General features: G+C 32.1%; 4 protein-coding genes, 1 long non-coding RNA gene and 1 other non-coding gene across 8 annotated transcripts; 4 read left to right on the top strand and 2 right to left on the bottom strand.

Annotated features, from left to right (window-relative positions):
- The first annotated feature begins 377 nt into the window (after positions 1-377).
- LOC103313009 (uncharacterized) lies at positions 378-3,961 on the top strand. 2 transcript variants are annotated; one of them, XM_064356234.1, is made up of 7 exons: positions 378-563; positions 624-855; positions 906-1,021; positions 3,188-3,235; positions 3,286-3,555; positions 3,612-3,650; positions 3,702-3,961. In XM_064356234.1, exons 1-7 carry the CDS (start codon positions 494-496, stop codon positions 3,866-3,868), a joined length of 942 nt encoding a protein of 313 aa, XP_064212304.1. In that variant the 5' UTR covers positions 378-493; the 3' UTR covers positions 3,869-3,961. The 2 variants fall into 2 exon arrangements, with proteins under 2 accessions (XP_064212304.1, XP_008193351.1); XM_008195129.3 differs by lacking the exon at positions 3,188-3,235 and having other exon boundaries at positions 382-563.
- Positions 3,962-7,721: 3,760 nt separating this feature from the next.
- On the top strand, positions 7,722-8,352 carry LOC135265976 (uncharacterized). The gene is made up of 3 exons (XR_010333887.1): positions 7,722-7,861; positions 7,908-8,062; positions 8,106-8,352. It is a non-coding gene; the product is annotated as an uncharacterized LOC135265976 (long non-coding RNA).
- Positions 8,353-8,598: 246 nt separating this feature from the next.
- Positions 8,599-10,420, top strand: LOC657449 (ionotropic receptor 75a-like). The gene is made up of 3 exons (XM_008195137.3): positions 8,599-9,128; positions 9,174-9,448; positions 9,499-10,420. Exons 1-3 carry the CDS (start codon positions 8,634-8,636, stop codon positions 9,740-9,742), a joined length of 1,014 nt encoding a protein of 337 aa, XP_008193359.3. The 5' UTR covers positions 8,599-8,633; the 3' UTR covers positions 9,743-10,420.
- Positions 10,421-11,991: 1,571 nt separating this feature from the next.
- LOC135265901 (uncharacterized protein K02A2.6-like) lies at positions 11,992-16,056 on the bottom strand. Its single transcript, XM_064356255.1, has one exon. It carries the CDS (start codon positions 16,054-16,056, stop codon positions 11,992-11,994), a length of 4,065 nt encoding a protein of 1,354 aa, XP_064212325.1.
- A 1,741-nt stretch (positions 16,057-17,797) lies between these two features.
- On the top strand, positions 17,798-20,037 carry LOC107398324 (uncharacterized). 2 transcript variants are annotated; one of them, XR_010333915.1, is made up of 4 exons: positions 17,798-18,044; positions 18,090-18,155; positions 19,782-19,871; positions 19,922-20,037. It is a non-coding gene; the product is annotated as an uncharacterized LOC107398324 (transcript). The 2 variants fall into 2 exon arrangements; XR_010333914.1 differs by having other exon boundaries at positions 17,798-18,155.
- Positions 19,858-24,986, bottom strand: LOC103313010 (serine protease snake). Its single transcript, XM_008195130.3, has 6 exons — positions 24,398-24,986; positions 24,175-24,348; positions 24,028-24,119; positions 23,859-23,968; positions 20,243-20,663; positions 19,858-20,192 (listed from the first exon to the last, which is right to left on the bottom strand). Exons 1-6 carry the CDS (start codon positions 24,474-24,476, stop codon positions 19,998-20,000), a joined length of 1,071 nt encoding a protein of 356 aa, XP_008193352.1. The 5' UTR covers positions 24,477-24,986; the 3' UTR covers positions 19,858-19,997.
- Positions 24,987-25,331: the final 345 nt, after the last annotated feature.

Here is a 25,331-nt window from a genome sequence, read left to right as displayed (position 1 = left end):
ATTTACTAAGCAACTAACTGCTCTGGCAGCTAAGTTTTTTTTTGTAAAAAAAGATCTCCAATTAATGAGTGACTTAGAGAGAAGAAAAACTGGTTCTATGGGGAAACAAATATTTTTCAAAAAAAGAATTATAAAATTTTTTTCGATGAAAGACTATGTTTGGGTTAACTTACGTAATATTCTAATTAGAAAATTGATCTGCCAGTTAGTTGTTTCGCAAATAAAATGATTACAGATTTATCGTGGTGCAAGTTCAACATGATAAATAATTTATTCATAATTGAGATTATAAATAATTTACGAAGAACCAATGCTAAATAATAACAATAAACATGTTTTAATAATTTTTACATTAAATGCATTTGTATATCTGTTCGGTCCACAACATTATTACAACATAATAACTTGATGTCCTTCAGTGTTAATATTCACTTGTATTTATTTCGGACTAAAAGATATCTATCTTCATTTCAAGCACATTCCCCGATCGAAAATGAAGCTGTTTGTAATACTGTTTCTGCAATCGTTTTTTATATACTTAACAATAGGAACACCAGTTACAGGTAATTTTTGTTGTAACATATATTTTTCTTCTCTATATGATAGATTTTGATTTATCTTAGGTGACAGCAGTTGCGATGTCTACGGAACTTTGATCTACGAAGACTTCGGATGCACACCTGAACACGATAATGCATCCAAGTGTCCTTCACGTTTTTCTTGTAAAGGGCTTGAACCATCTAAAGATCAGTGTTATTTTCGTGGTAGAGCTTATCAAAATCGTGAAGAGGTCAACACTAGCTTATTACTTCCTTCATGTGAATCGAGTTGTTTTTGCCAAACCAACGAAAACAGGCATTTTACAAAAGCAATGTTTCCTATTAGTTCTAAAAATTCTTTTATAGAGCTAGATTCACTTGTGCAATTACGGAGTGTGCGGAAGAGCTAGGAAGGCCCTTCAAAAAAGGCTGTTATGGAAAATACACGTTGGATAGTTGCTGTTCAGTGGGCGAAGTTTGTCGTAAGAATATTTTCGCAATTTTTTTTCATCCCGTTACTAAATTTTGAGATGATGTCAGGGTGACCCAGGGGTGCGTAATCGGTCTATAATTTTTTTGCTATTTGAAATATTGCTATGCTATTTTTATTATACGATAGATCGACTTAAAGTTCACAAACTAAAAATATTTTTATTATACACAGGGTGTTGTATATAGGGTGGTAAACCAAAGTTATATTTTTTAAATGAAACACCCTACATATTTTTGCATAATTGGACTCTACGCAAAAAATAACGTAATTTTGTATAAACTTTTATGGGTTTATCTTTTTTCGTCTCGGAATTATTCAAATTTTCGTTATAAAAAAGACCAATTTTTGAAAAATCACTCCGAAAAATGTACAACAACAGAAAAACTCAAAAAGTTGAATAACTCATTTTTTCAAATGAAACACCGTGTATTTCTTTTCATGTATCAATAATAGTTTTGATAAGTATTCTAACAGTATGCGGTTTGCATAGCAAATTTAAAATATTTTAATAAAAACACGTGTAAAGAAATACATGGTGTTGCATTAAAAAAATGAGTTAATTTAACTTTTTGCATTTTGGTACACCTTGCACATTATTTGTAGGTTTAAAGTTATATAAAGTTACATTATTTTTTTGCTTAGAATCCAATTATGCAAAAACATATAGAGTGTTCCATTAAAAAAAACTTTGATTCTCCAGTCTGTATACAACTCCGTGTGAATAACAAAAATATTTTTAGTTTGTGGACTTTCAAGTCGATCTATTGGATAATGAAAACAGCATAGCAATATTTAAAACAGCAATAAAGTTATAGACCAATGGGTCACCCTTTATGTACTCAGTGTAACTAAATTATTTTCAAAATGACTGAACTTCCGGAACGATGCGAAACTGGCGCCGAATTTAAAATTTTAAATAGCAGTAACCACCTATTTTTATTGCATTTTTTTTGAAACTGACTAAAATGTACAGTCGAACAAAATGAAAATGAGGCGACAATAAACCAGCCCCTGTTGAGAAGTAGTTTCAAGATAAATTTCTTATGGAGCAGGTTTACAGAAGCAAAATTAAAATTTAATTCAGACTTTTACTAATAAGAATTATGTTGCCATTTATTTTGTATTCACAAACATTTTGCATTAATAATAAAATTGACAAATAACAAATCATTAATAATTGTTTTAACTCTTAATCAAAATAAATTTAATTAACGTAATTTTTGAACGAAATACGCGTTCCCTATTTTTAACTCGATTTTATGTAAAACTCGTTAACGATCGAAGCTAATTGATTTGTTTACTCTTTTAAAAAAAGTGAGAAAAAATAGGAAAATGTATACATAATACGTTATGTGAAGTCTAAAATTGTTTAACTTCCATAATTTGCTGCGCTGCGCTCACTCGTTTTGGTAATTGCAGGGTGAGTTATTGATATGAGCGTGCTCTATCAATGACTATCTATGAAAAAAAAACGCCAGCACTACCAGAGAAAATATGAAAGAAAGATAAATTAATTTTCACAATAATATCAAATCGTGACGAACGAGTACTTTAAATATTTTGACATTAGTATACAGAATATATTGTTTTTCACAGCACGCTACATTAGTATCCAAGAGATTTTGTGTGCATTTTTCAGAAAAACCTTAACTCCTTAACTATCAACTTTTGGAAAAAAACTTACGAGGTAAAAAAGATGTAAAATAAAACGGCGCTATTTAAAAAAAATCTAATTATGGTCCCTCAAAGTTTACCAAAATAAGTGTGTCAAGGTGATGCTACAGTGCAAATGGATGTTGTTGTCACCAAAAGATACCTCAGACATTTGTTTAACCACGGACAAAGTTCCAACTTGATATCCCAAAAACCAAGGGCACTGCGATTTTTTAATAATGTGCCTGCAGACGCACAAAATTATAGAAAAAATTAAATAACTTCTGAACGGTTAAAGTAAATTGCAAAACTAAACTGATTTACAAAGCCTAAAAAAGTGCAAATTTAAATATGTACAAATATACAGGAAATGCCATTTAAAAAAACTATGTTAAAAGCTGCACTGTAAAAATCAAACACCCTGTATAGGGCAAAATAATTTTAGAACGTGCACTTTGACTTTTGTGCCATTTGATTCATTTCGATATCTTTGACAGTGTAGGTACAATTGAGCACGCCCATATCAATGACTCACCCTGTATAATGCTTGGTAAATAAAATCTGTCTTTTTATGACTGATTACGTAAATAACTTCTTCAGCTCCGTTTGATGATGATGCAAAATGCGTAGTGGACGGTGAAGAATACAAAGAGGGTCAAGAATTTTTTCCTAAAAACACCTGTTTGCAATGTGTGTGTCAAAAAGGCTTCAATGGTAAGTTTGAAGCACCGTTTTGTCGCAGAAGATGGTGTGGTGTACAACTTCGATCTAGTGGAGTCCACAGTCAAAATTCTTGCGCCCCATTCTACAGTCTGGATTCGAATACACAACAGGATCAGGTTTTGTGTTGTCCCAATGGCTGGCTTTGTCGTAAGACGACAGTAAACGTTGCAAGTGTTGTTCTTTTAATTTGTTACTTTTTTCAGCTGATGGTTCCGAAGTTATTACGGGTGAAGAGAAGTCAGGTAAAACGTTATAAATACTATTTTTTCGGTTAAAAAAATTACTGGTTTTAGAACACTCGTGTAAATTTGGAGATAAAATAGTTAAAGTTGGACAATCCTTTGAGAGAAATAATTTCACGGATAGTTATGGAAGACATGCTGAGAAAGTAAAATGCGAATGCGTTATTCCACCTTTAGTAAAGTGCACAGGCGCTTTAGTAACTGATACTACTCGTTAAACTTTTCAGTTCCAGAATTATTTCTAGAAACATGATTAAAAAATAATGGGTTTGTAATTAAAATCGAGATTAAAATAGATATTATGTACTGTGTTTTAAGTGTTTTGTTTTTTTCCTTCCTTCCTTCCTTCCTTATTTTAAGTCTTTTCCACTAATTTTGTGAACCAGTTTCTCTAATATTCTATTTTAATTATTTAACTGTTTTTTGTTTTTGTCTATGAAATACAGCAAGTCACAGCCAGTTGATGAAGTTAGTGATTTAAATTTTCAAATAATGTGTTGGTTAAAAGGGTCGAGGCTGAAAATGAGAAATAATGTTTTGAAATGATTAATAGTATATTATGAATATTATGATACGAGTTTTATAAGAGGCATTTTGTCGCACGCACGAATTTAGGGCACGACGAGCGCAGCGAGGAGTGTCATAATACAGTAAGTGCGACAAAATGCCTTTTATACGAGATATCATGCAGTATTTTTTCTACTTCGCACTTTTTGTACCAAAAAAATTAATTTCGAAATTTAGGGAATTTTGTTGCTGTTGACAACATTTACGCGCAGGCAGTGAAATGAAATTAATAATTTGGACCGTCATTAGTTTATTCGTACAAATGTATTCTGAAAGTGTCCAAGATGTTTTGCAATGTATCCCTTAACAAATACGGGCTTTTGTGGTAAATATGTGGAATTTGAAAATTAGCCTAAGGATAACGAGATCGCAAATTACTTACTTGCACTGGCTTTTAAAGTTATGTTTGTACATTACTTGAAAGGTGTTCGAAAGGGCCACATATCAGGAATAGTACAAAAGCCTCTGAAGGTTCAGATTTGATTAATTTGATTAAATTATGCACTTAAAACAGGTGCCGATTGACACTGACAGTTCTCTCAGATAATTGTCAAAAACTAGGTTGTCAACATTATCCAACTAAATTATCCTAGTTTTTAGTGACATTATTATAGCACTCCGTTGGATATTATGATACGCGAATCGCGTATTGTAATGACCTCAATACAAAATCGAAGTAGAAAAAGATTTTTATTGGAAACGGTTAGTTAGGACAAATAACAAATAAAAAATAACAAATTAAACAAATTCTTCGTGACGTTCCGCCACTTCTAAACAAAATTAAAAAAAATGTGAATTTTATTGAAAATTTTTGTTAATTATTCAATTGGTACAAAATAGACTTTAAATTATTAAGTTAACTATGACTAGTTAATTAGCTAGTTTCTATAACTATCTTTCTATCTCATTTTGTTTAGAATTCCATTTAAAATTAATGAATAAAACTAAAAATTAATTAATTTTTTTTTGATTATTGTTAACAATTTTTAAGAAATATTTACGTCTCTGCATTAAAAACACAGCTACTAATAAATAACACGCAAAAATTAAAATAGTATATTATTATACGAGTTTTATAACACGTTCTATTGTGGCACGAGTGGTTTTGGAGCACGACGAAAGAGTGCTCCAATAGAATGAGTGCCACAATTAAGTCATGTAAAACGAGTGTAATATACTATTTTTTCAACTTAATATTTTGTTGTATGTTTTTGTTTAGTTTAACTTATCAAAATCTGTTCCAACTATTTCCTTTTAATTTTGTTAATTATTCGGGCTTTATCAATAAACGACTTGACGCTATTGACAGATCACACACTAAATTACAGTGATGACATCCAACCCAGCACTGATACAACTCCTAAAAATTTACTAAATGGAGTTGCACAAAAGTTCTCTTTGTGAAACTACTTTCAGTGTCACAATGAACAATTTGTGAAACCAAAGTAGAAAAATGTTATTTTTGAATTTTAAATTAGGTAATTTTTTAAGTGGATTTATTTAAGTATAAAACTCAAAAACGTGTTTACAAGCTTGAAAAGAAGCAGGAATATCCAAAACCTTACAAAATAAAAAACAAACTAATTTTTAGCGAATTTTTTATTAGCTGAGAAAGGTAGGATTGAATTGACTAAAATATGATAAAATTAAAAGCAATTTTGAACAAATTTGATAGATTTTCAGCCAGTTTTAGAGCAATTTTTCGAGAGATAAACAAAGTAGTAGAATAAATTCACAGAAACAATCCTTATAATCACAGTAACGATGGTTTTTAACCAATAATTTGATTTAACCAAAATTGGTAAAACCGAGCCTTTGTGTGTTAAAGACCACTCAAGAAAATAAATCCCAAATCACAATTTTTAGCCTCATTTTGTTGATTTTCTAGACTGAAAAACGTACTAAACACTCGAAAAAAGCAAAAATTATGCAACTTTTGACTTAATTCACTGATTTTTCTATTTTTTAAACTTAAAAGCTCAGCTGGGTTTACAATCTGCTCATGCAAAAGAAGCAAAAATAAGACAATTTTGGATTTAAATTGATGATTTTTCGATCTCTTTCAGCATAATCTCAACAAAGTAAAGTTTTCTAAAACATACTTAAATGGTCGAGAAATGCAGAAATAACATTACCTATTTTTAACCAGAGCTGGTTATTGCATTCTGATTGAAAGTTGGGTAAAATAATATAATTTCACCAACTTTTAGCAAAATTCTTCTAAAATAGGCTTAGTTTTTATTTCAAAAGCGGGTTTAAAAATTCGAAAATTTCACAATTTATATACAATTTTCAGTATTGTTGAAATTTCGGTTTGTTTTACAAAATTTTGAGAGAATATTTCTTTGTTCGTTGTATATCGTATCAAAACATTCGGAAAAAGAAAAAAGAATGGTATTATTCTAAGAAATTCAGTGATTTTTCACTGTATTGCTCCCAAAACAAAGAAATTAAAATAAATCTTCAAACACAAATTCTTGAAAAAAAGATTATTTTCGACTAAGCTTCATAGTTCTTTAACTTAATTTTGAAGAAATTCCGCTCAAAAACGAAACAAATCAAATAAAGTTTTAGATGATCTTGTAAAGTAAAGTTCAAACACTAATTAATCCTGCGAAATAAGCAAAATTAACATTAAACAAGCAATTTCTTCAAAAAAAAAGTCAAAAACAATACCACATTTTCAGCCTATTTTGGTGATTTTATAACTTTTAACGAAATTTTGGGAAACAATTAGGTTTCTGTTTTTGGCTGGAAATGTGCTAAAATAGTGTAAAAACCAGGTGTTAGTGGTAGTACTATAGACTTAGTTTGGTGCATTTTCGGTCTTTTCAAGCGAAATCTCACAAAAAATGTTTGGAATTAATACTTTTGACCAAAATTTGATTTGAAAAAATTTTGTACAATGATCGAGCCAAGTCGAATAAAATATGCAAAATTTAATCAATTTCGAAGTAATTTCGTGAGAATGTAACGGTAACAAAATTTGGTGTTTTGTTTTTGCATAATTTTACTTATTGTGTGGATTTTATAAACCAAGTAGAACAGGCAAGAATAAAATTAACTTCAATCTAATGTAATGAATTAATAATTTGTAAACAATCTATTTAAAATATTTTTATTTGTCATTTGTCCCAAACAACCAGTTCAAGCGGTAAATTTTGTGTAGGTATTATAATTAGTTTTTGAGATATAAAATACAAACATGCTTTTAGAAGACTCAGCTTGTATATATTTTTACCATTATTGTGTCCATTTTTGTATCGATCTCATTTTAATATGTACGTGAAAAGGAAGTTAAAAATATGCTATCAAAAATTCAACATTGAACATTTCTAAGTTTCCACGGAAAATCTTCCTTTAATTATTAATTTCCCTGAACTCACATGTCGAAGCAACACAAACGTGTAATTTTGTCATAATTTTGTAATAATTCTGTACACTTCATCAGTGTATAAAAGAAATTCCCTAAGACAAAACTTCACCATGAGCTGCCATGTCTCGTAACTTACTGTACTATTTGTTACTTTCAAACTTGTATCTTTCAAAATTACAAAACTTAGCCGAAGTAAAATTAATAGCTAATTATGTGAAAAAGCAAGAATATCCCCAACACGTGACCCTATTCACTTGTTGGAATAAACGTAAGTCATTAAAACAAGAAAAAGTAGCAAAATAATTCGTTTTTAGGAACAATATTAACAGTATACAAACAGCTTGCAGAGAAAAAAATTGTTTTAAACGTGCTCACAAATCATTGGAAAATAAATCAAACCAAACTTTCACAACACACATTTCTAGTCGGTGACACATTGTGTCCACAATTTAATTCACTCCTCAGTCACGTAAGTAAATTTTTTTGTTACCAAAATTCACAACAAACTTTAGGCCAAATTATTACAAGCTCCAAATAAATGGCTAGTCTTCGATCAAAATTCTACTGTAAATACAAATGATCTGCTCTTGGACAGCAACTTTGCAGTGGCTTCGCAAATTTCAAACGGTCGGTTTCATCTAAAACTGTGCTACAAACGTGCACCAAATGAAACAATCAAGTTTAACGAAATTGGAGTTTTTTCGAATGGTTTTGAGTATTATAATCACTTTATACCTACTCGAAACCGTTCAGATCTAAGTGGTGTAAACATAACGGTTTCGTATGTGGTCACTAAACCGGATTATCCATTTGATGTTGAAGATTATCGATTTAGACACCTTGAAGCTTTTAGTAAACTTAGTTATGCTATGGTTTATCCCATGCTTGAGATGTTGAATTGTACGAAAAAATTTATACAACGTTCCTCATGGGGTTATAAAGGGGCAAACGAAACGCAGTTTGTTGGAGGAATGTTTGGTGATATTCAAAACGGTACTGCTGAGATTGGAGGTACTGTCTCCTTCTACACAGTTGACCGAATGAGTGTTGTTGACTATCTTTCGGTAACAACACCAAGTGATTTAAAATTTATCCTAAGAGCACCGCCTCTGTCTTACGTAAACAATCTCTTCACTTTGCCTTTCGATACAAAAGTTTGGTACTGCCTGTACTTCATTGTTGGAGTTACAGTTTTAATTTTGTATGTAATTGTTCGCTGTGAAAGTACGTACGAAAACGCCTTAGAAAGACGAAACAACATTGACAACATCAAACCAAAATTCTTCGATGTTGTTATGCTCCAAATTGAAGCCATAACCCAGCAAGGATCAGAAAACGAACCCAAAACAATGTCTGGACGAATTGCCGTTTTTATCGTATTCTTAGTCTTGATGTTCTTGTACACTTCGTATTCAGCAAACATTGTTGTGCTTTTACAATCAACGTCCGCAAACATCAACACATTACAAGACTTGCTCAACTCAAAAATAACTTTAGGGGTTGAAGATGTGGTTTACAGCCACCATTATTTTGAGGTAATCCATGTTTTCAAGATTTTTGACTTCAATTATTAAATTTAGACGCAAACCGAATTTACGAGAAAATCAATTTATGAAAAAAAAGTCGCTCCCAAGAATCAAAAATCGAATTTTATGACGACAGAAATGGGGATTGAAAAGATGAAAGATGAGTTTTTTGCCTTCCATGTTGAAACAACAGCTGGATACAAACAAATTATGGATACGTTTCAAGAACATGAAAAATGTGGTTTGATTGAAATCGATTATTTGAATGTTTTGTATCCAAGTATTACGATAAGGAAAAATTCGCCCTATAAAGAGATTGTCAAAGTTAAGTGAGTAATTTAAGTAATGGTACAGAATGGTAAAAATCGCATTATTTTAGTTTTAGAAAAATCTACGAAAGTGGGATACGTCATCGGCAATTGAACCGAATTTACTATAAGAAACCACACTGTGTGGGCAAAGGAGGTAGTTTTAAAAGCGTCGGAATTGTCGACATTTATTTTTCTGTAGAAATTTTTGCTATTGGATGTTTTATGGCATTATGGTTGTTATTGCTTGAAGTATTATTCAAAAAGAAAATCAAATTTCTAGTGCAGACAACACTTTCAAGAGATAATTTATAACCAACAAACAAGCAAACTAAACTTCAATTTTTTTATTTCCTTGAAGTAGATGCAGGCTGAGTCTGTTATAAGTACCAATTTTTTTAGTTTATCTACTGGGTGTTAGGGAATGGTCTCCCAAGAATTTTAGGGTGCGTTTATGAAGCAAAATGTGTCGAAAACCTTTATACAATTTTTTGATAAAACAAATTAAAAAATATAAACGTGACATTAGTCGCGAAAGTTTGTCAGAAAATAATTATTGTTCGTTTTTTTGTTGCTAACTAGCAAACTCTTCTTAACAAATCGATTACTTGTATTCATTAACTCAACAATCAAATTATACAGAAGCTCTCAAACATTGGGTCCGATTTTAAATTAGTTATTTTTGTGTAAACCATTCATGTAAGGAAAAAATGATATAAAGGTTTTCGCTCCCATTTTGCCTCATAGACTCATCTTGAAATTCTTGGGAGACCATTCCCTAACACCCTGTATAATAATAATAATAAAAGAGAAATGAGCGTTTTTGTGAATTTATTTTCTTTATGCATAGGATTTTTTTCTACACTTTGTTATAATGAATAATTATTTGCATCATCAGTTATGAAAATTCGATTTTGTTTAACAAGCATAATGTTTGCCAAATCAAGTGAGCGCACCGAACAAGTTTTGCAAATTATACGAGTTAAACAATAATAGGCTTTTAATAACATATTACGTACAAAAGTTTGTATTACCACAAATTTTATTAAAAAAAGATTAAGTAGGGTCGATCGTCAGTAGCTACGAAATTTGATATTTAGTAATGAAAAATTAATTGATTAATTGAAAAACGGGTTTTATTATTTCTAATGGCATTCGGAAACTAATTCAAATTAGGTTGATATCTCTTTCTATTCGTACATTTGGCAAAGGTCAAATTAAACTCTAATTTGCGATAATTAGAATTAGAATACAACTAATTATGCACTACAAAATCTGAGATATAACAAACAAACTTTTTTTGGGTTTATTGGTAATAATTTTACATAAAGTAACATTTAGGCCGTGTTTATTTTATAATGTCAATGAAATAATATGTAAAAATAATAAAAAAAAATTATTTCAGTGATTTAATTTCAATTTATTTGAACTTAATGTTCACGTACCTTAAGAATTTGTAAAAAGATTCTGTAAAAAAATCATATGAATAGAGAAAAAAATATTTAATAGCAAACACTCATTTCAGTGTACTTATTAATTTTTGATGTACAATGAAAATAAACTTTATTAATCAGACTCACACAGTATCATAAGTTCTACGAAACCAGTGCAAAAATTATGTTTTCAGCTAAAATAAAGAGCGCGGAATTACTTTAAGGCATTTTCAAATTCATATTCATATTCATATTCATATTCATATTCATATTCATATTCATATTCATATTCATATTCATATTCATATTCATATTCATATTCATATTCATATTCATATTCATATTCATATTCATATTCATATTCATATTCATATTCATATTCATATTCATATTCATATTTTTTATTTACCAATTTTTGAAGAACTTGGATCTGACAAAGCAAATTAAGTTGCGAACAATCTAATTAAATTTTCTTGCAAAATCACCCCTTAACTCAATCACAACCCTCATTTTAGAAAACACGATTTTTTGAAGAATTCCGATCTGACAAAGCAAATTGAGTCATGCCAAAAAATTTCTCATTTTTCGTTGAATAAAACTGCTCAATCAGATTCTCTTGCAAAATCACTCTTTAATACAGCTTTTTTACACTTAGCAAATGTGATCTGTTATACTTGCTTGCAAAGTTAACATAACCACAAATCCACAACCCTTGGTTAAAATTTTATAATATGAGAAAGGATAAATAAAACAAAGTTTAAAAACCCGACACACCAAACCTTTTCAACCACAAAGGGGTCATCCTCAGGTGTGTTGTGGTTGAAATGCGTTGTGTTTCAAATAAAGGTTTGGTGTGTTGGGATTTTAAACTTTGTTTTATTTATTTTCTGTTAGGTTAGTTGTAAATAGACCATTCAACCTTATAACTGTTTATTGACTAACATCCCGGAGCATTGAGGGTGCGTCCAGGCCCCTTCTGCGACATAACCTAACTAACTCACTCTGCCAAAAAACCCCCCTCCAACTCCCGTGTCGCCCACGTGAGAGTTGCCAACCTAACATCCCCCCTTTTAAATACAAAACTAAGCTAAATATGAAACTAACTACCTGAGGTATCAAAATATACATATTTCAATAACAATAATAATCTTGGTATCTTTTGGGTCTTCTGATTGGTCTTTTCTTTGGTTCCTCTGATTCGTCTGGTTGTTCTGGGTCATGTTCGGGTTCATTATTTCTGTCTGGTAAGGGCTGAAGATGTCTTCGATTTCGTCTGACGCAACCGCCGTCAGTCTCGATCAAATATGACCTTGGTTCTTCACATCTGCGTTGTACTTCTCCCTCCTTTTGCATATTTATGATCCATACGCGATCACCTTCTTTTAGATTTTTCTCTTCTTTTGTTACTCGGTGTCGTTTGTCGTAGTTGGACTTCTGTTCTGCTTGATTGTTGATTAACGTTTGTCTGACAGTGTCATGGTCGATAGTTGCAGGTTTTAACCCTGAAGGTAACCTTGGCAGTCTGTCTCGAAGGTTTCTGCCAAAGAGCAGTTGGGCAGGTGACAATCCACATTTAGTAGGTGTATTGCGGTAGGTAAGAAGTGCAAGATATGGATCTTCATTTTTCCTCAATATCGTTTTGAGCAGCTTCACAGCACTTTCGGCTTGTCCATTTGACTGTTGGTAATGGGGACTACTGGTAATTAACTTAAATCCATATTTTCTGCTGAAAGTTCTGTATTCGTGACAATCAAATTGTTTGCCATTGTCGGAGCGGACAACTTCGGGTATACCATGTCTAGCAAACATTTCTTTGAAGGTCTCGATAACAACTTTGGCTTTGGTGGTGCGAAGTTTTCTGATTTCAGGATACTTGGAATAATAGTCCTGTACCACTAAGTAAGTTGACTCATGATATTCTGCGAGGTCGGCACCAATTGTTTGCCACGGTCTAGATGGAACTTCGGATGGTAACATGGGATCTACCGTTGGTCTGCGTAGTTTGATGCAAATTTCACATTTCCCGACGACTTCTTTAAGCTCTCTTGTGATACCTGGCCACCACACAGTAGCTTTGGCCCGGTCCAAACATTTATTAATACCGAAGTGTCCGTCATGGAGCACATAGAGGCACTTCTTCTGAAGAGGACCAGGAATGACGACTCGGTCTTTGTAGCAAACAATGTCATGAGCGATGCTTAAGTCTTGTTGATGAGAGAAGAATTTACTGACTAACGGGTCGCTTTTGTGTTTCTGTGGCCAACCATTTTTGACGTATTCTTTGAGTTTGCTGTACGTTGGGTCCTTGTTTTGGTAAGACTTGATTTCTTCCGTTGAACAAATTTCTGTAACGACCTCACGCATCACGAAATTGATGTAGAGATTTTGAATGTCTTCTAGAAGTGGGTCTTGGTGTCGAATTCTGCCTTGGATTGGTGCTCTGGATAATGCATCGGGAACGAAAAACGTTTTACCTGGAACGTATTCTATAGTATAGTTAAATTTCAATAACCGCATGCGAAATCTTTGTAGCCTGTTGGATAGTTTGTTGAGCTCTTTGGTGGCCAAAATTACTGTTAACGGTTTATGGTCGGTATGAATTTCAAAATGAGCGCCCAGTAAGAAATTTTCGAGTCTTTCACACGCCCATGTAATGGCGAGAGCTTCCTTTTCAATTTGAGCATAGGCTTGCTCGCATGGTTCGAGGGTACGCGAACAAAAATAAGTAGGTTTCCAATTTCCGTCACTTTGTAACTGTTCTAAAACGGCACCTAAACCAAAAGACGATGCGTCTGCCGACACTCGCGATTTTTTGTCCGTGCTAAACTTGGCTAACACGCGCGATGATGCGATTTCACTTTTAAGTTTTTCAAAATCCGCTTGATGTTTATCTGTCCATACAAACTGTTTATCCTTGTGCAGTAGTTCACGTAATGATTGGGTTTTTTTCGAAGTATTAACGATAAATTTTGAGACATAGTTAACCATGCCGAGGAAAGTTCTAACTTCGGTTACCGACGATGGCGCGGGATAATTATTAATGGCTTCAACGCTTTTGGGATCGGCTTGAACACCATTTTCGGATATTAAGTATCCTAAATATAAGGTCTTGTTCGTTTTAAATTCACATTTGGATTTGTTTAAAGTCAAGCCGTGATCCGATAAGAGTGTTAACACTTTGTTCACGTTTGTGTCATGGTCAGCTTCGTTGCGGCCTGTGATGAGGATGTCATCAGCATGAACATGGACGTGTTCCATTTTTAATTTGCCGATTACGCCGCTGATGGTTTTTTGGAAAACTTCTGGTGCTGAGGTGATCCCAAATGGAATGCGTTTGTAGACATACCTGCCAAATGGTGTGAGAAAACAGGTATATTTGCGCGATTGCGGTGAAAGTTTAAGCTGCCAAAAGCCACTGGAAAAGTCTAACTTGGTAAACCACTTCGCGTCTTTCAGTTTCGAAATTGTCTCATCGACCGACGGTAATTGGTACAGTTCGCGATTAACGCACTTGTTTAGCTCGGTGTAGTCTGAACACACGCGAATTTTTCCGTTCTTTTTCGCTGCAATAACCATAGGTGCACACCACTCAGTAGGTTCATTAATGGCTTCTATAACGTCTTCGCGAATCATCTTGTCCAGCTCCTTTTTTACTACATCCATCATGGGGAGTGGAATTCTTCTAGGCGTGTTTAAGGTCCAAGGTTGTGCGTCTGATTTTACTTCAATTGTGTACTCAAAATTCTTAAGAGTTCCCAAGCCTTTGAACACCTCTGGATATTTCACCATCATCTTATGTTGGAATTTTTCATCAGCTTTTCTGCTAGTTACATGTCTAATAACACTGTCACTCGCAACGAGTTCTTTGCCAGTCCATTTGATCATGTCTAGTTTTTGTAAGGCTGGTCTTCCCAGTAAGTTATCTGGTGTATCAACGACGAAACATCTAACATTTTCTATCTTATTTTCCCATTTAAGAGGAACTACTATCTCTCCCTTTATTTCCAATTTTCTCTGGTTTCCTTTTCCGGGTCCCAACAGTGTTGTTTTTGTTCTTTGTAACTTTACTTTCCCCTGAAGTTTATCTTTGAATTCTTTGCTAGATATTATGGTTTCATCGGCTCCGGTATCTATTTTGAATACAATGTTTGTATTAAAAATTTCCGCTACCGCTTCCCAAGGTTTGTCCAACTTTACTCGATTAATATTGATAATCTCCCTACAATCATAGCTCGAATCATAGCTATCATCAGTATCATCTGATATTGAGGTTTCAGATTCCACTGCGTTTACGTTCTTTGTTTTACATCTGGATGCAAAATGGCCTTTAAAGTTACATTTATGGCACGTTTGTCCATTGGCTGGGCATTCCATCCTGTTGTGTGTGTTCGAATTTCCACACCTTATACAACCTTTAAATTTATGTTCACTTTGTTGCTTTCCATCTTTGCTCCTGCGCTGTTTTCCTTCATATTTCACGGATTTATGGTTAAATTTCTTGGCTTTGTCTCTAGCTACTCTGTTTACCGTTTCCTCTCTCACTCTTAGTTCTCTGTTTTCGGTTCTAATCCTCTCCACTTGAGTTATTTTGTCAATTGCTGTTTTAAGTGTCAATTTGTCATTCATTTGTAGATTTTCCGACAATTTTTCATCACGAATTCCAACAACTAATCGATCTCTTATGAGTTCCTCCTCCAAATCTCTGTAATTGCATGTTTTGGCCAAGCTTATGACGTCAGCGATGTACGTTTGGGCGTCCTCACCTTCCCTTTGGTCACGTCTGTTAAACTTAGCTCGTGCGTAGATTGTATTAGGAGTGTCTTTGAACTCGTTATCAAAGAATTCTTTCAGCGCTTTGTAACTAGGAAAATCGGTTTCCTGTTTCTGCTTAGCCTCCATAAACTTTGTAACTTTCGCCCCCATATGCAACAATAAACTATTAATTTGCTCTGCTTGTGTGCTTTTGTCTAGTTTTGTTGCTGTTCTAAAACGTTCATAATGTGTAATCCACACTTGCCAATCTTCTTTTTCGAATGAAAATTTCTCCGGAATCGGAATGGAGTTGCTGAAGACGATGCTACTCGTTGGAGCCTGCTTTGACGGTGTGTCACTCGCCTGAACCCGGGCCTGTGCTTGTGCCATGAGATCCGCATATTTTTGCTCCAACTCGGCCACTTGTGCCTGAAGTGCATCCATCGTGATAGTTGTGGTGGTTTTTACACTCACAATTTGTAACACGAGCGGGATTCGGATTTTAAAACACTGACACCATGTTAGGTTAGTTGTAAATAGACCATTCAACCTTATAACTGTTTATTGACTAACATCCCGGAGCATTGAGGGTGCGTCCAGGCCCCTTCTGCGACATAACCTAACTAACTCACTCTGCCAAAAAACCCCCCTCCAACTCCCGTGTCGCCCACGTGAGAGTTGCCAACCTAACATTTTCCACGCCAAGAAAATCCAACAAGAAGTATGAGAAAGGATGTAGAAATAAAACTGTAAAAACAGATTAGTGTGATTTATTTATATACATTTTACAAACCAATATGATTATTTTGATTGTTGAAATAATGATAAAATTGAAAAGAAACAATACAACATAACAATAAAAATTGATTTTAAAGAAAATTAAAATTAATAATTTAAAATTATTTAAAATTTCTTAATTATTAACCATTGCTTGCTTAAAGAGTAAAAACCAAATCGCTTTAAAGCGCACTCAGTATACACCATACAGCTCAGGTCAGGTCAGGTCAGGTCAAGATGTCTTACTCTGGCGAGAAAAAATGATCTTTTTGTGACAGTCTCGTTGAAATAAGTTGATAAGTTTCATTATCAATCCAATTTTTAATTTTTTCAGTTTGAAAGATAAATTGTTACTAACTAAAAACCATACATTACCTTCTATTGTCATTACAAATAATATTCAATAAAATCACTATTTTACAATAAAAATAAGACACTTTGGAACACGAACATAAAACTGCGTTTTCTGTTGACTCCAAACGTTATTTATTATATTTAACATATTAAGTAGTGCATCGATTTATATTTGTTTTCGTTTTGTTTTCATAAAAGTGATGAGGTAATTTTACAAATAACCTAACATAAATTATTTATTATTAGATACGATAGTTTAAATTCTCTTTTATTTTGTCTCAATTTAGGCAATGAATATTTTTTATGATTTCGGATAAACAATAAATGATTAAATTTATCGCTTGACCCAATTTCATTTTTTTTTCACTAATCTTTTTGTGTAATGGTTATAATTTTGTCAAATCCAATGTAGCCAAAAAATGAGTAGTCGGTCAAAGATGAATATTGTGGTTGCACTATTTCCTCTACTCTTGTTTTTAAGAATGAATGGCCAGTTGCTATTTTGGGTTGACAAAATCAAAACTAAAACCAAGATAAAATACTTGGAAAAATGTAATGTAGTAATTTGCACATATCAGATATTGTTCATGTGCTACGCCGTCAAAGATTTGTTGCAATTTGTTGAAATGGCATCACATGGAACGATAATGGATATGGTCTATGTTGTAGTATTTTACATGACGATAGGATCCATAGTTTTTGTAAACTATTTTGTGGAAACACTTCGTAACGGAAAACTATTGAAATTACTCCAAAATTTTTATACAGTTGATAAATTTTTGCGAAGGAATAATATACACTTGGATTATAAAAAAATACGAAATTACTCGACACTCATAATTGCACTGGAAGCCACTTGTTACATTTATTTTCATTTCTTAACAATACAGAGATTCTGGCTTGTGGGCTTAACAAACATTCAATTAGGTTTCCTGTTTGTGTATTACTACGGAGTACACATGATGCAGGTTTCAATGACTGCAAAAACTTACACTCTTTTCGCAATTATTGATAATATCTATTACCACATAAATAAAAAAATCGAACACTCTGATTTAACCGTTGAATTAATTTCGACTTCAAGAATAATCTATTATAATGTTTACGAACTGGTCTTGGAACTAAATCAAGTGCTTGCAATACAATTGGTGGTGCCGTTTTCAGTTACATTTGTGATGGTCATTTTTCATATTTATTACGAAGCTGTTACTGCTAGCGACATTACGATGCTCATATGGTCAGCTACCATCCTTACAAAAATTATGTTAGTTATTGTGCAAATAGAAAAAACAGTGCTTTCAGTAAGTATTTCTAATTGTTTTCAATAACTGCACTTGATATTTTAGGCAAATCGTGTCAAACAAACTATAGTTAAATCATCAATGACTAAAGACAAATTGGTCAAACGAGAAGTACAAAAAAGCGATTTTACGTAAGATGGAACGACAGCATTTGCCAATATCAAGGCAATTATTTCAACTAATCAAAGTGGCCTAGGGCAAAATTAAATTGGCAGCATTGTATAATGTAAACACAGAAGACGTGTGATGTGTCAATTTACATATCTTCTCTATATTATTCAGTTGTAATTAGATTGGCAACACTGTAGAGAGAGTAAATGTGCAACTTGCCAATTTTTATATCTTATGTATATACTATAAAATAGCCCAATTAAATTGGCATCATTGAATTTTGCAGGTAGACAGTATCTGAGATACGACTTACTAATTTCATTTAATTAAAATTAGCAAAATTAATTTGGCAACACTAACTAATGTACGGCCGGAAAATCTGAAACTTGTCCACTGTTACATTTTTCGTATGTTCTGCAAATGGCCCGCTGTGATATTAAATTTAAATTAGCATATGATGTCTTCGAAATTAAGTTGGCAACACTGAACAATGTATAGACAGAAAATGTAAAACTTGCTCATTTTAATATCTTTTTTATGTCCTGTAAAATAGCTCACTGTTACGTTACATTGGTAACATAAGAGTAAAGTAGTCACAGTGTTCAAAATTTTTTTATTTTTTCCGCAGATTCTATAAAATAGCTCAATTAAATTGGCAACATTAAATAATTTGTTTAAAATTAAGGTAGGAACACTGATTGATGCAGAGACAGAATATTTAAAACGTGTCTTGTGATTTTGAAATTAAGTTGGCAGCATTATATAGTGTAGTGAAAAACAGCTAATACTTGCCAATTTTCATACCTTCTGGGTGTTCTGTCAATTTGGTAACACTGAATAATATAGTGCTAGAACACATTAGTTTGCATATTTTTTGAATATCCTCTAAACGAGTTTTGATTTTGAAATTAAGTTGCCAATGCTGAACAATGAAGAGGCAGAAATCAAGAGACGTACTAATTTTCGTCTCTTCATTCTATTCGGTAAAGTGACTCGCGATGAATTTAAAATTAAAGAAGCAACATTGGATAATACGTACAGTGTTAGGCAAATGTATGGAACCGAACGTTTTGTGCTTAAACTATGTAGGTACCCTATAAGAAACTAAATTAGTACATCATCGGAAAAGTTTATTCTTAAAAAATAATCGCATGTTTAAAGTACTTTGTTTAGGCTTCCATACATTTGCCTAACACTGTATACAGGATATTTAAGGCTTGCAAATATTATATCTTCCTTATATTATACAAAATTGCCCGCCTTGATACTAAAATTAAATTGGCAACGTTGAATAGAGGTTTTCAAATTAAGTTGGCAACACAGAAATTCTAAAACTTGCCAATTTTCATATCCTTTGTAAGATGACTTGTGCATTTGAAATTAAATTGACAATAAAGAGACACAGAAGATCAGTTTTCACATCTTCTGAAGTTTTTGGTTAATTTAGAAATATCTAATAACGTTGAAGCAAAAATATGAAATTTGGCCATTTTCATATTTCCTGCATTTACATAATTCGATGTTGTTAACTTAATTTCAAAATCACAAACCACTTTGATCAGCAATAATATTGTCGAATGTTTCCGTTCCATTTTGAATTAAACTTTACAAACAACCTTGTTTCAGATAAACATGTTCCTTTTGCAGCTTTTACATCAAAAAATCAATATTTCCGGAGCTAAACTTTTTGTTATTAATACGAGGATGATTCCATATGTAGATTTATTCAACATCAATTCCATGACATAACTATACTATCATTTCAGTTTTTTTCGAGAGGAATACAATATTTACTTCTCTTATACCAAGCCCACTTTATTGCCAAAATAAATAATTGATTGCTTATAGCCCTCCATATGGGTCAAAATATTTGGCAGGCCATACAATATCTTCGATCCATTCGCTATATTCTGACACTCTTACATAAACTGCACTTTTAGAAATACCACAAGCTATGCCAAACGACGTAACTCCAACAATTCGAAAATGTGGAGACAATTTATAGATTTTGTACTGAAGTGGACCGCCAGAGTCGCCCTACAATAACAATTATAGTAAAAGAAACTAAAAAAACATGTTATTAGTACCGGACAAGTATCTCTTCCTTCAGGATGTCCGGCACATAATTGAATATCGTTTAGAATTCCATTAGGAAGTCTGGTTTGCTTGACACTGGCATGTGCCGCAGCACAAGTCGTGTGATTGACGTAGTAAATATCAGCTTTGAGTAAATGACTGCTAGGACTTCCAGCGATTTCAGCTTTGCCCCAGCCTGTGACACTCATATCTCGTGGAACTGGTCTTTCAGTGTGAAGACATGCAGGCTGGACATAGTCGCTAAATCGAGCCGAACGATCCAATCTCACTAAAGCAATATCGTGATAGTGACTTGGAGCTTTATATTTTGGATGGAGATGAGTTTGCATTACTCTGAATTCTTGAGGTTGGGCGTCATCCTTGTCCGTTGCTAAATCTAGATCACCGAGGCGCACCCATCTGACCATACCACTAATAAAATAATTGCTTTTTTATTATAATTAATAAAATGTTAGGAGGAAAAAGTTTTTTGCTTAAACTACAGACTGATCCAGAAATACTGAGTCTATTGGCAACACATTTGAAAGTATTTGTGCTCTTAATTTGCAACACTGTAACCGAATTCGATTTCTCTTGACAATTATTTGACGTACAACCCCACAAGAATGTTAAATTGTTGTTAACTGGAAGAGTACTCCATTGGTATCCTAAAAAATTTAAGTCCAGTGTTGCCAACAGACTCAGTATTTCTGGATCAGTCTTTATTAACTAATTGATTAGTGATAAAAGTACAGTCACCTAAACTGAAAATGACACATCCATAAACGAAGGCCTACTGCGCAGCTACGATCCCTTGACCTTGAATAGATCATCAGAAATCGCAACTAGTTTTAAGAGAAGTTTTTTCGTTTATCATCCTATTTTACTATTTCACTTATAAAACGTTTTTATAGTTTAAAGAAAGGTCAAAAAAAAATTGCTATTATGTTTAAAAATTTAATTCAGTAAATTCGATTGAATTTCATATTCTTTTAGCATGTTTCTTGGTTTAGCTAATGTTTGACCCAAATACTCATTTATTTTACAAGGTTTAGTCAAAAAAATTTCCTAACTCAAAAAATAAATCAAAATTCCTGGTATATTCTAATCGCTTGAGTTCATTTTTGCCCGAAATTTCATCAAAAATAAACCATGAAACCCCAAAAATATGTTATTGTTAAAAATGGTCTTACTCTTACCTTTTCAAGTTTCCTAACTAAAAAATCACAAAATTATATCGAAATTGATTTGATTTGGCTTACTGTGTTTGTGCAGCCCATTTTTGAACTAGAAAGTCACTACAAAATTCTTGTTCTTTACAAGTGTTTTAGCACATTTTCCAGACAGAAACTTAACTATTTTGCAAAATATAGTTAAAATTGTTATTTTTGCTTTTTTAGAGAGTATAAGCAAATGTCTGGGGTCAAAAAGCTTTTTCGATTAATTTTGTTAACACTGGCGTTAAAATCAAATTTTTTATCCAAACTGATGTTATTTTAGCATATGTATTTTAGCTTATGTTGTGCGAGTTAATGCTTTTGAACTTTATTTTTGCAAGATTATGACAAATTTAAAGAGTTTTTGGGCCTAGGGTCTTCAAAAATAAGCCAAAAAACCATAAAGTTCGGTCGCCAAATGTATTATTTTTATATATTTTAAAAAAGTAATACATGTAAACGTGTTTGAAATTATATTTTCGGTTTCTTGTGAGAAGCATGCTTTCTCCTTTTCTGAATATTCTAATACGGTTTACAGGAATTATCTCTCAAAAGGTTGTAACAAGCATACTAAAACTTTACATGTTAAACCAAATATTGTGTCAATTCTTCAATTTTTAAATTTTAAAGACAACACGTTTTTTTGCTAAAAACTAATTTTTTTTGTGGAAAAAAAGTATGTGAAAATTAGATTATTTCAACAAGCTTTCATTCATTTGTTGTGTAAGAACTTCTTACAACAACCAATATGTTTGCTCAAAAATAAATAATATCTCTGTCATTTTTCGTCTTTAAGCACGTTTTAGAACTAAACTCTAATTTTTCCTGGAGATTTCGCTAAAAGAAAATGAAAAATCCTCAATTTAAATCCAAAATTATCTTATTTTTGCACGTTTCTTAGCAAGAAACGCAATCATTTCGCAATAAAAACATTTTAGCCTTCATTGAGTCGTGTTAAGGTAAAAGCTATATTTTTCCAAAACTTTACAGAAAATTGTATAAAATATCACCGAATGGGATCAAAATGTTACACACGTATTATATTTTTTAAGTCGAAACTGATTTATTTTTCAAAAAGTGGATAAAACTGAGTGAAAAATTACTAATTTAGTTGAATAAAATATTCTTTTTACTTTTCCGCAAGTTTTGACTCGGTTTACAGCCAATAAAGAAATTATCTCTCATTTTTTTATAAAATACACACCAAAATTTCACCATCAAGTTAAAACAAAATTGTGTGAATTTTTAGCCCAGTCAAATTAGATAAATCGGTGAAAAAAATTCCTAGAAAGTTGGAGTTTTTTTTTAAATATCTCTTTACACTTGGGTAGACATATATCAAAAGTCTTGGAGGTTAGGGTGGGCGAGCTGGAAAAAAAAATTACCTAAAAATGGATGAAAAATCACCGGATTGAAAATCAAAACTTCTTTATTTTGCAAGAACTTGTCAAGACACACATAAAAATGACAAAGTATATTGGAAATTAGTATTAGACTCTCTCGATTTACCTCGTTTTTGAGCGGTTCAATAAATCGAAAAGCCACAACATTTGGTCGAAAATTATGTTATATTTTTGAGTTAAAATTTTAAGTTAGGTTAAATCAAATTAAATAAAAATTTACATAATTATTGCCTTTTTTGTATGATTTAGCACGTTTTTCAACCAAACACGGAAATATTATTCGCAAAATTTTATTCAAACCAAACCAAAGAATCCATAAAATTAGATCAAGAAACGTTGTAATTTTTTTCTTATTTTTGTCTCAAAAGAAATCACTAAAACTGGCTAAAAAATCATAAATCAAAGTTAATATTTATTTTTTTCTCTTTTAGTCAGTTTAACTTATTTTTGAACCTGAAATTTATTTATTTTGGTTGCTTCTGAGCAAAGTTTAATTTCATCAAGAATAAGCTAGAAAACGGTAAAGAGTGATTCCTACTTGTTTGTAGTTTCTTAACAAGTTTTTGATTTTCTTTAGATAAATGTAGCGAGTTGAAAAATTACATCCTTGTTTTTAATACAGAAACGTAATTATTTCGCAAAAATTGTCAAAAATAAGCCAAAAAATCGTGGAAAAATCAAATTAATTTTATATTCTAAGGGCCAGTTTAAAGAAAGTTCCATTAAAATGTAACAATATGTTGTTGAAACTTAACAACGTAAATGAACCAATCAAGTTGGTTCAGTTTGTTCACGTGATCAGTAAATTACGCATTTAATTACGTTTTAAATTAAAGATGCTTCAACAATAATTAATTAAATTTGTAAATTTGTTTTATTTCTGATGTGAAAACATATCGACAAATTCGAAATTTGTTTATTATTTACCCTAACCAACAAAAAACATGCTAGACATTCATGTATGGTTGCGTCATTTTCATTTTGCGTGAGTGTTTTAAGAGACTTACTAGTTTTTAGTTTTGATGCAATGAGCGGCTGTTAAAATGTACTTTTCACTTATTAAGCTGCCTCCACAAAACCACATAATGCTAGATTTTTCGCCATAGCCTAGAGCTGCCTAAAATACGAGTAGCTTCATGTACTTAAATGAATAAATAAAATTCTCATCATTAATACCATATGAGGGAATTCCTTTGATAAGGATTTTTCGCCGCCGGAAATTTCGGGTTTAATGCAAGGTTCTTTAGGTGGGTGAAATGTTTGACAAACTTGAAAATTACAGTTTTATGATTTGAAACAAGAAAGTCAAAAATGACGAGTTACCAATTTCACTCCTCGGTCTAGGACAACACACTAGAGGGTATATTCCAATGAACTCGCCGCAATGTTGTGGACGCTTCCACGGTTTTTGCTTTAGCAAATCTTTAGCGTAATCACAGTTATCAACATTCATACATATTCCAGCTTGGCGAGTCTTTTGGACAAAACACCTTCTGCCTATGAACAATTTTATTTGGAAAAGAAGAAAAATAATTTTGTTAATTACCTTCAATTTCTAAAGCCAATACGTTGGAATTTACAAAAATCATCAGTATAAATAAACTAAACATATTCTTCGTCATCATGCCTTTAACAGTTTTCACAAAATAAGCGATTAATGAACAAATTTACCGCAAAGTGGAACAGGTTTATGCCTCAAAACTGATTGCATTTTAATAATGGAAATATCACTTAAATAATAATTAAAATATTACGCTGATTTTAGTAAAAATTGTAATAATTATACACGCTGTTCCGTCTAATCCCCATATTATTGGAAGTTTTAATAATGATAATTATATAAAAATTGGTATACAGACATAATCCGTTAGATCTTCGATATGTATTCATTAAAATTGTCATTAAAATACGTACCTAGTAACAATGTCAACAAAAACCACTGTTTCTATTTTTTAGTAATTTTTAAAATTAAAGGTGTAAAAATGATTTTTTTGTTTTTTTTACAGTTGTCCCTGAAGTGATTCAAAACAGACATTACTGACATGTATAAAGTTAAAAAAGTTTCAAAATGAGCACAAAAAATAAAAGCATGAAACTAAAAATGTTTTATTATGATGTCATACTTTTTTGGGACACTCTGTATAGTCAAAAATTTTCCTGAAATGTGTCCTAGAGTATAAATAATGTATACAAAAACTCCGTATATACATATTAAAATTTTCTAAGAAAACCTGCAAAGTAAGAAAAATGCTTGTAAAACATTAAACATTGATATCTGCTTCTTTTTTAAACTTAATTATTATGAAGTAGTACAAATAAATGAACTACGAATTTTATTTTTTGCTCTTAAGCAATGCATATAAATTTTGGGAAATTTATGGTTTATCCCGAAAAATTTCTTAATATGGAGTTACAATAGGAAGGAGTTCCGTGTATCCTTGGCTTTCTAGAAGTCCCGATATGACGCCTTTTGATTATTT

The sequence above is a fragment of the Tribolium castaneum genome, chromosome 4 (assembly GCF_031307605.1).
Source record: "Tribolium castaneum strain GA2 chromosome 4, icTriCast1.1, whole genome shotgun sequence".
Taxonomy (NCBI): domain Eukaryota; kingdom Metazoa; phylum Arthropoda; class Insecta; order Coleoptera; family Tenebrionidae; genus Tribolium; species Tribolium castaneum.
The sequence above is the reverse complement of the archived record's forward strand: the minus strand, read 5'-3'. Positions and strand labels throughout refer to the sequence as shown.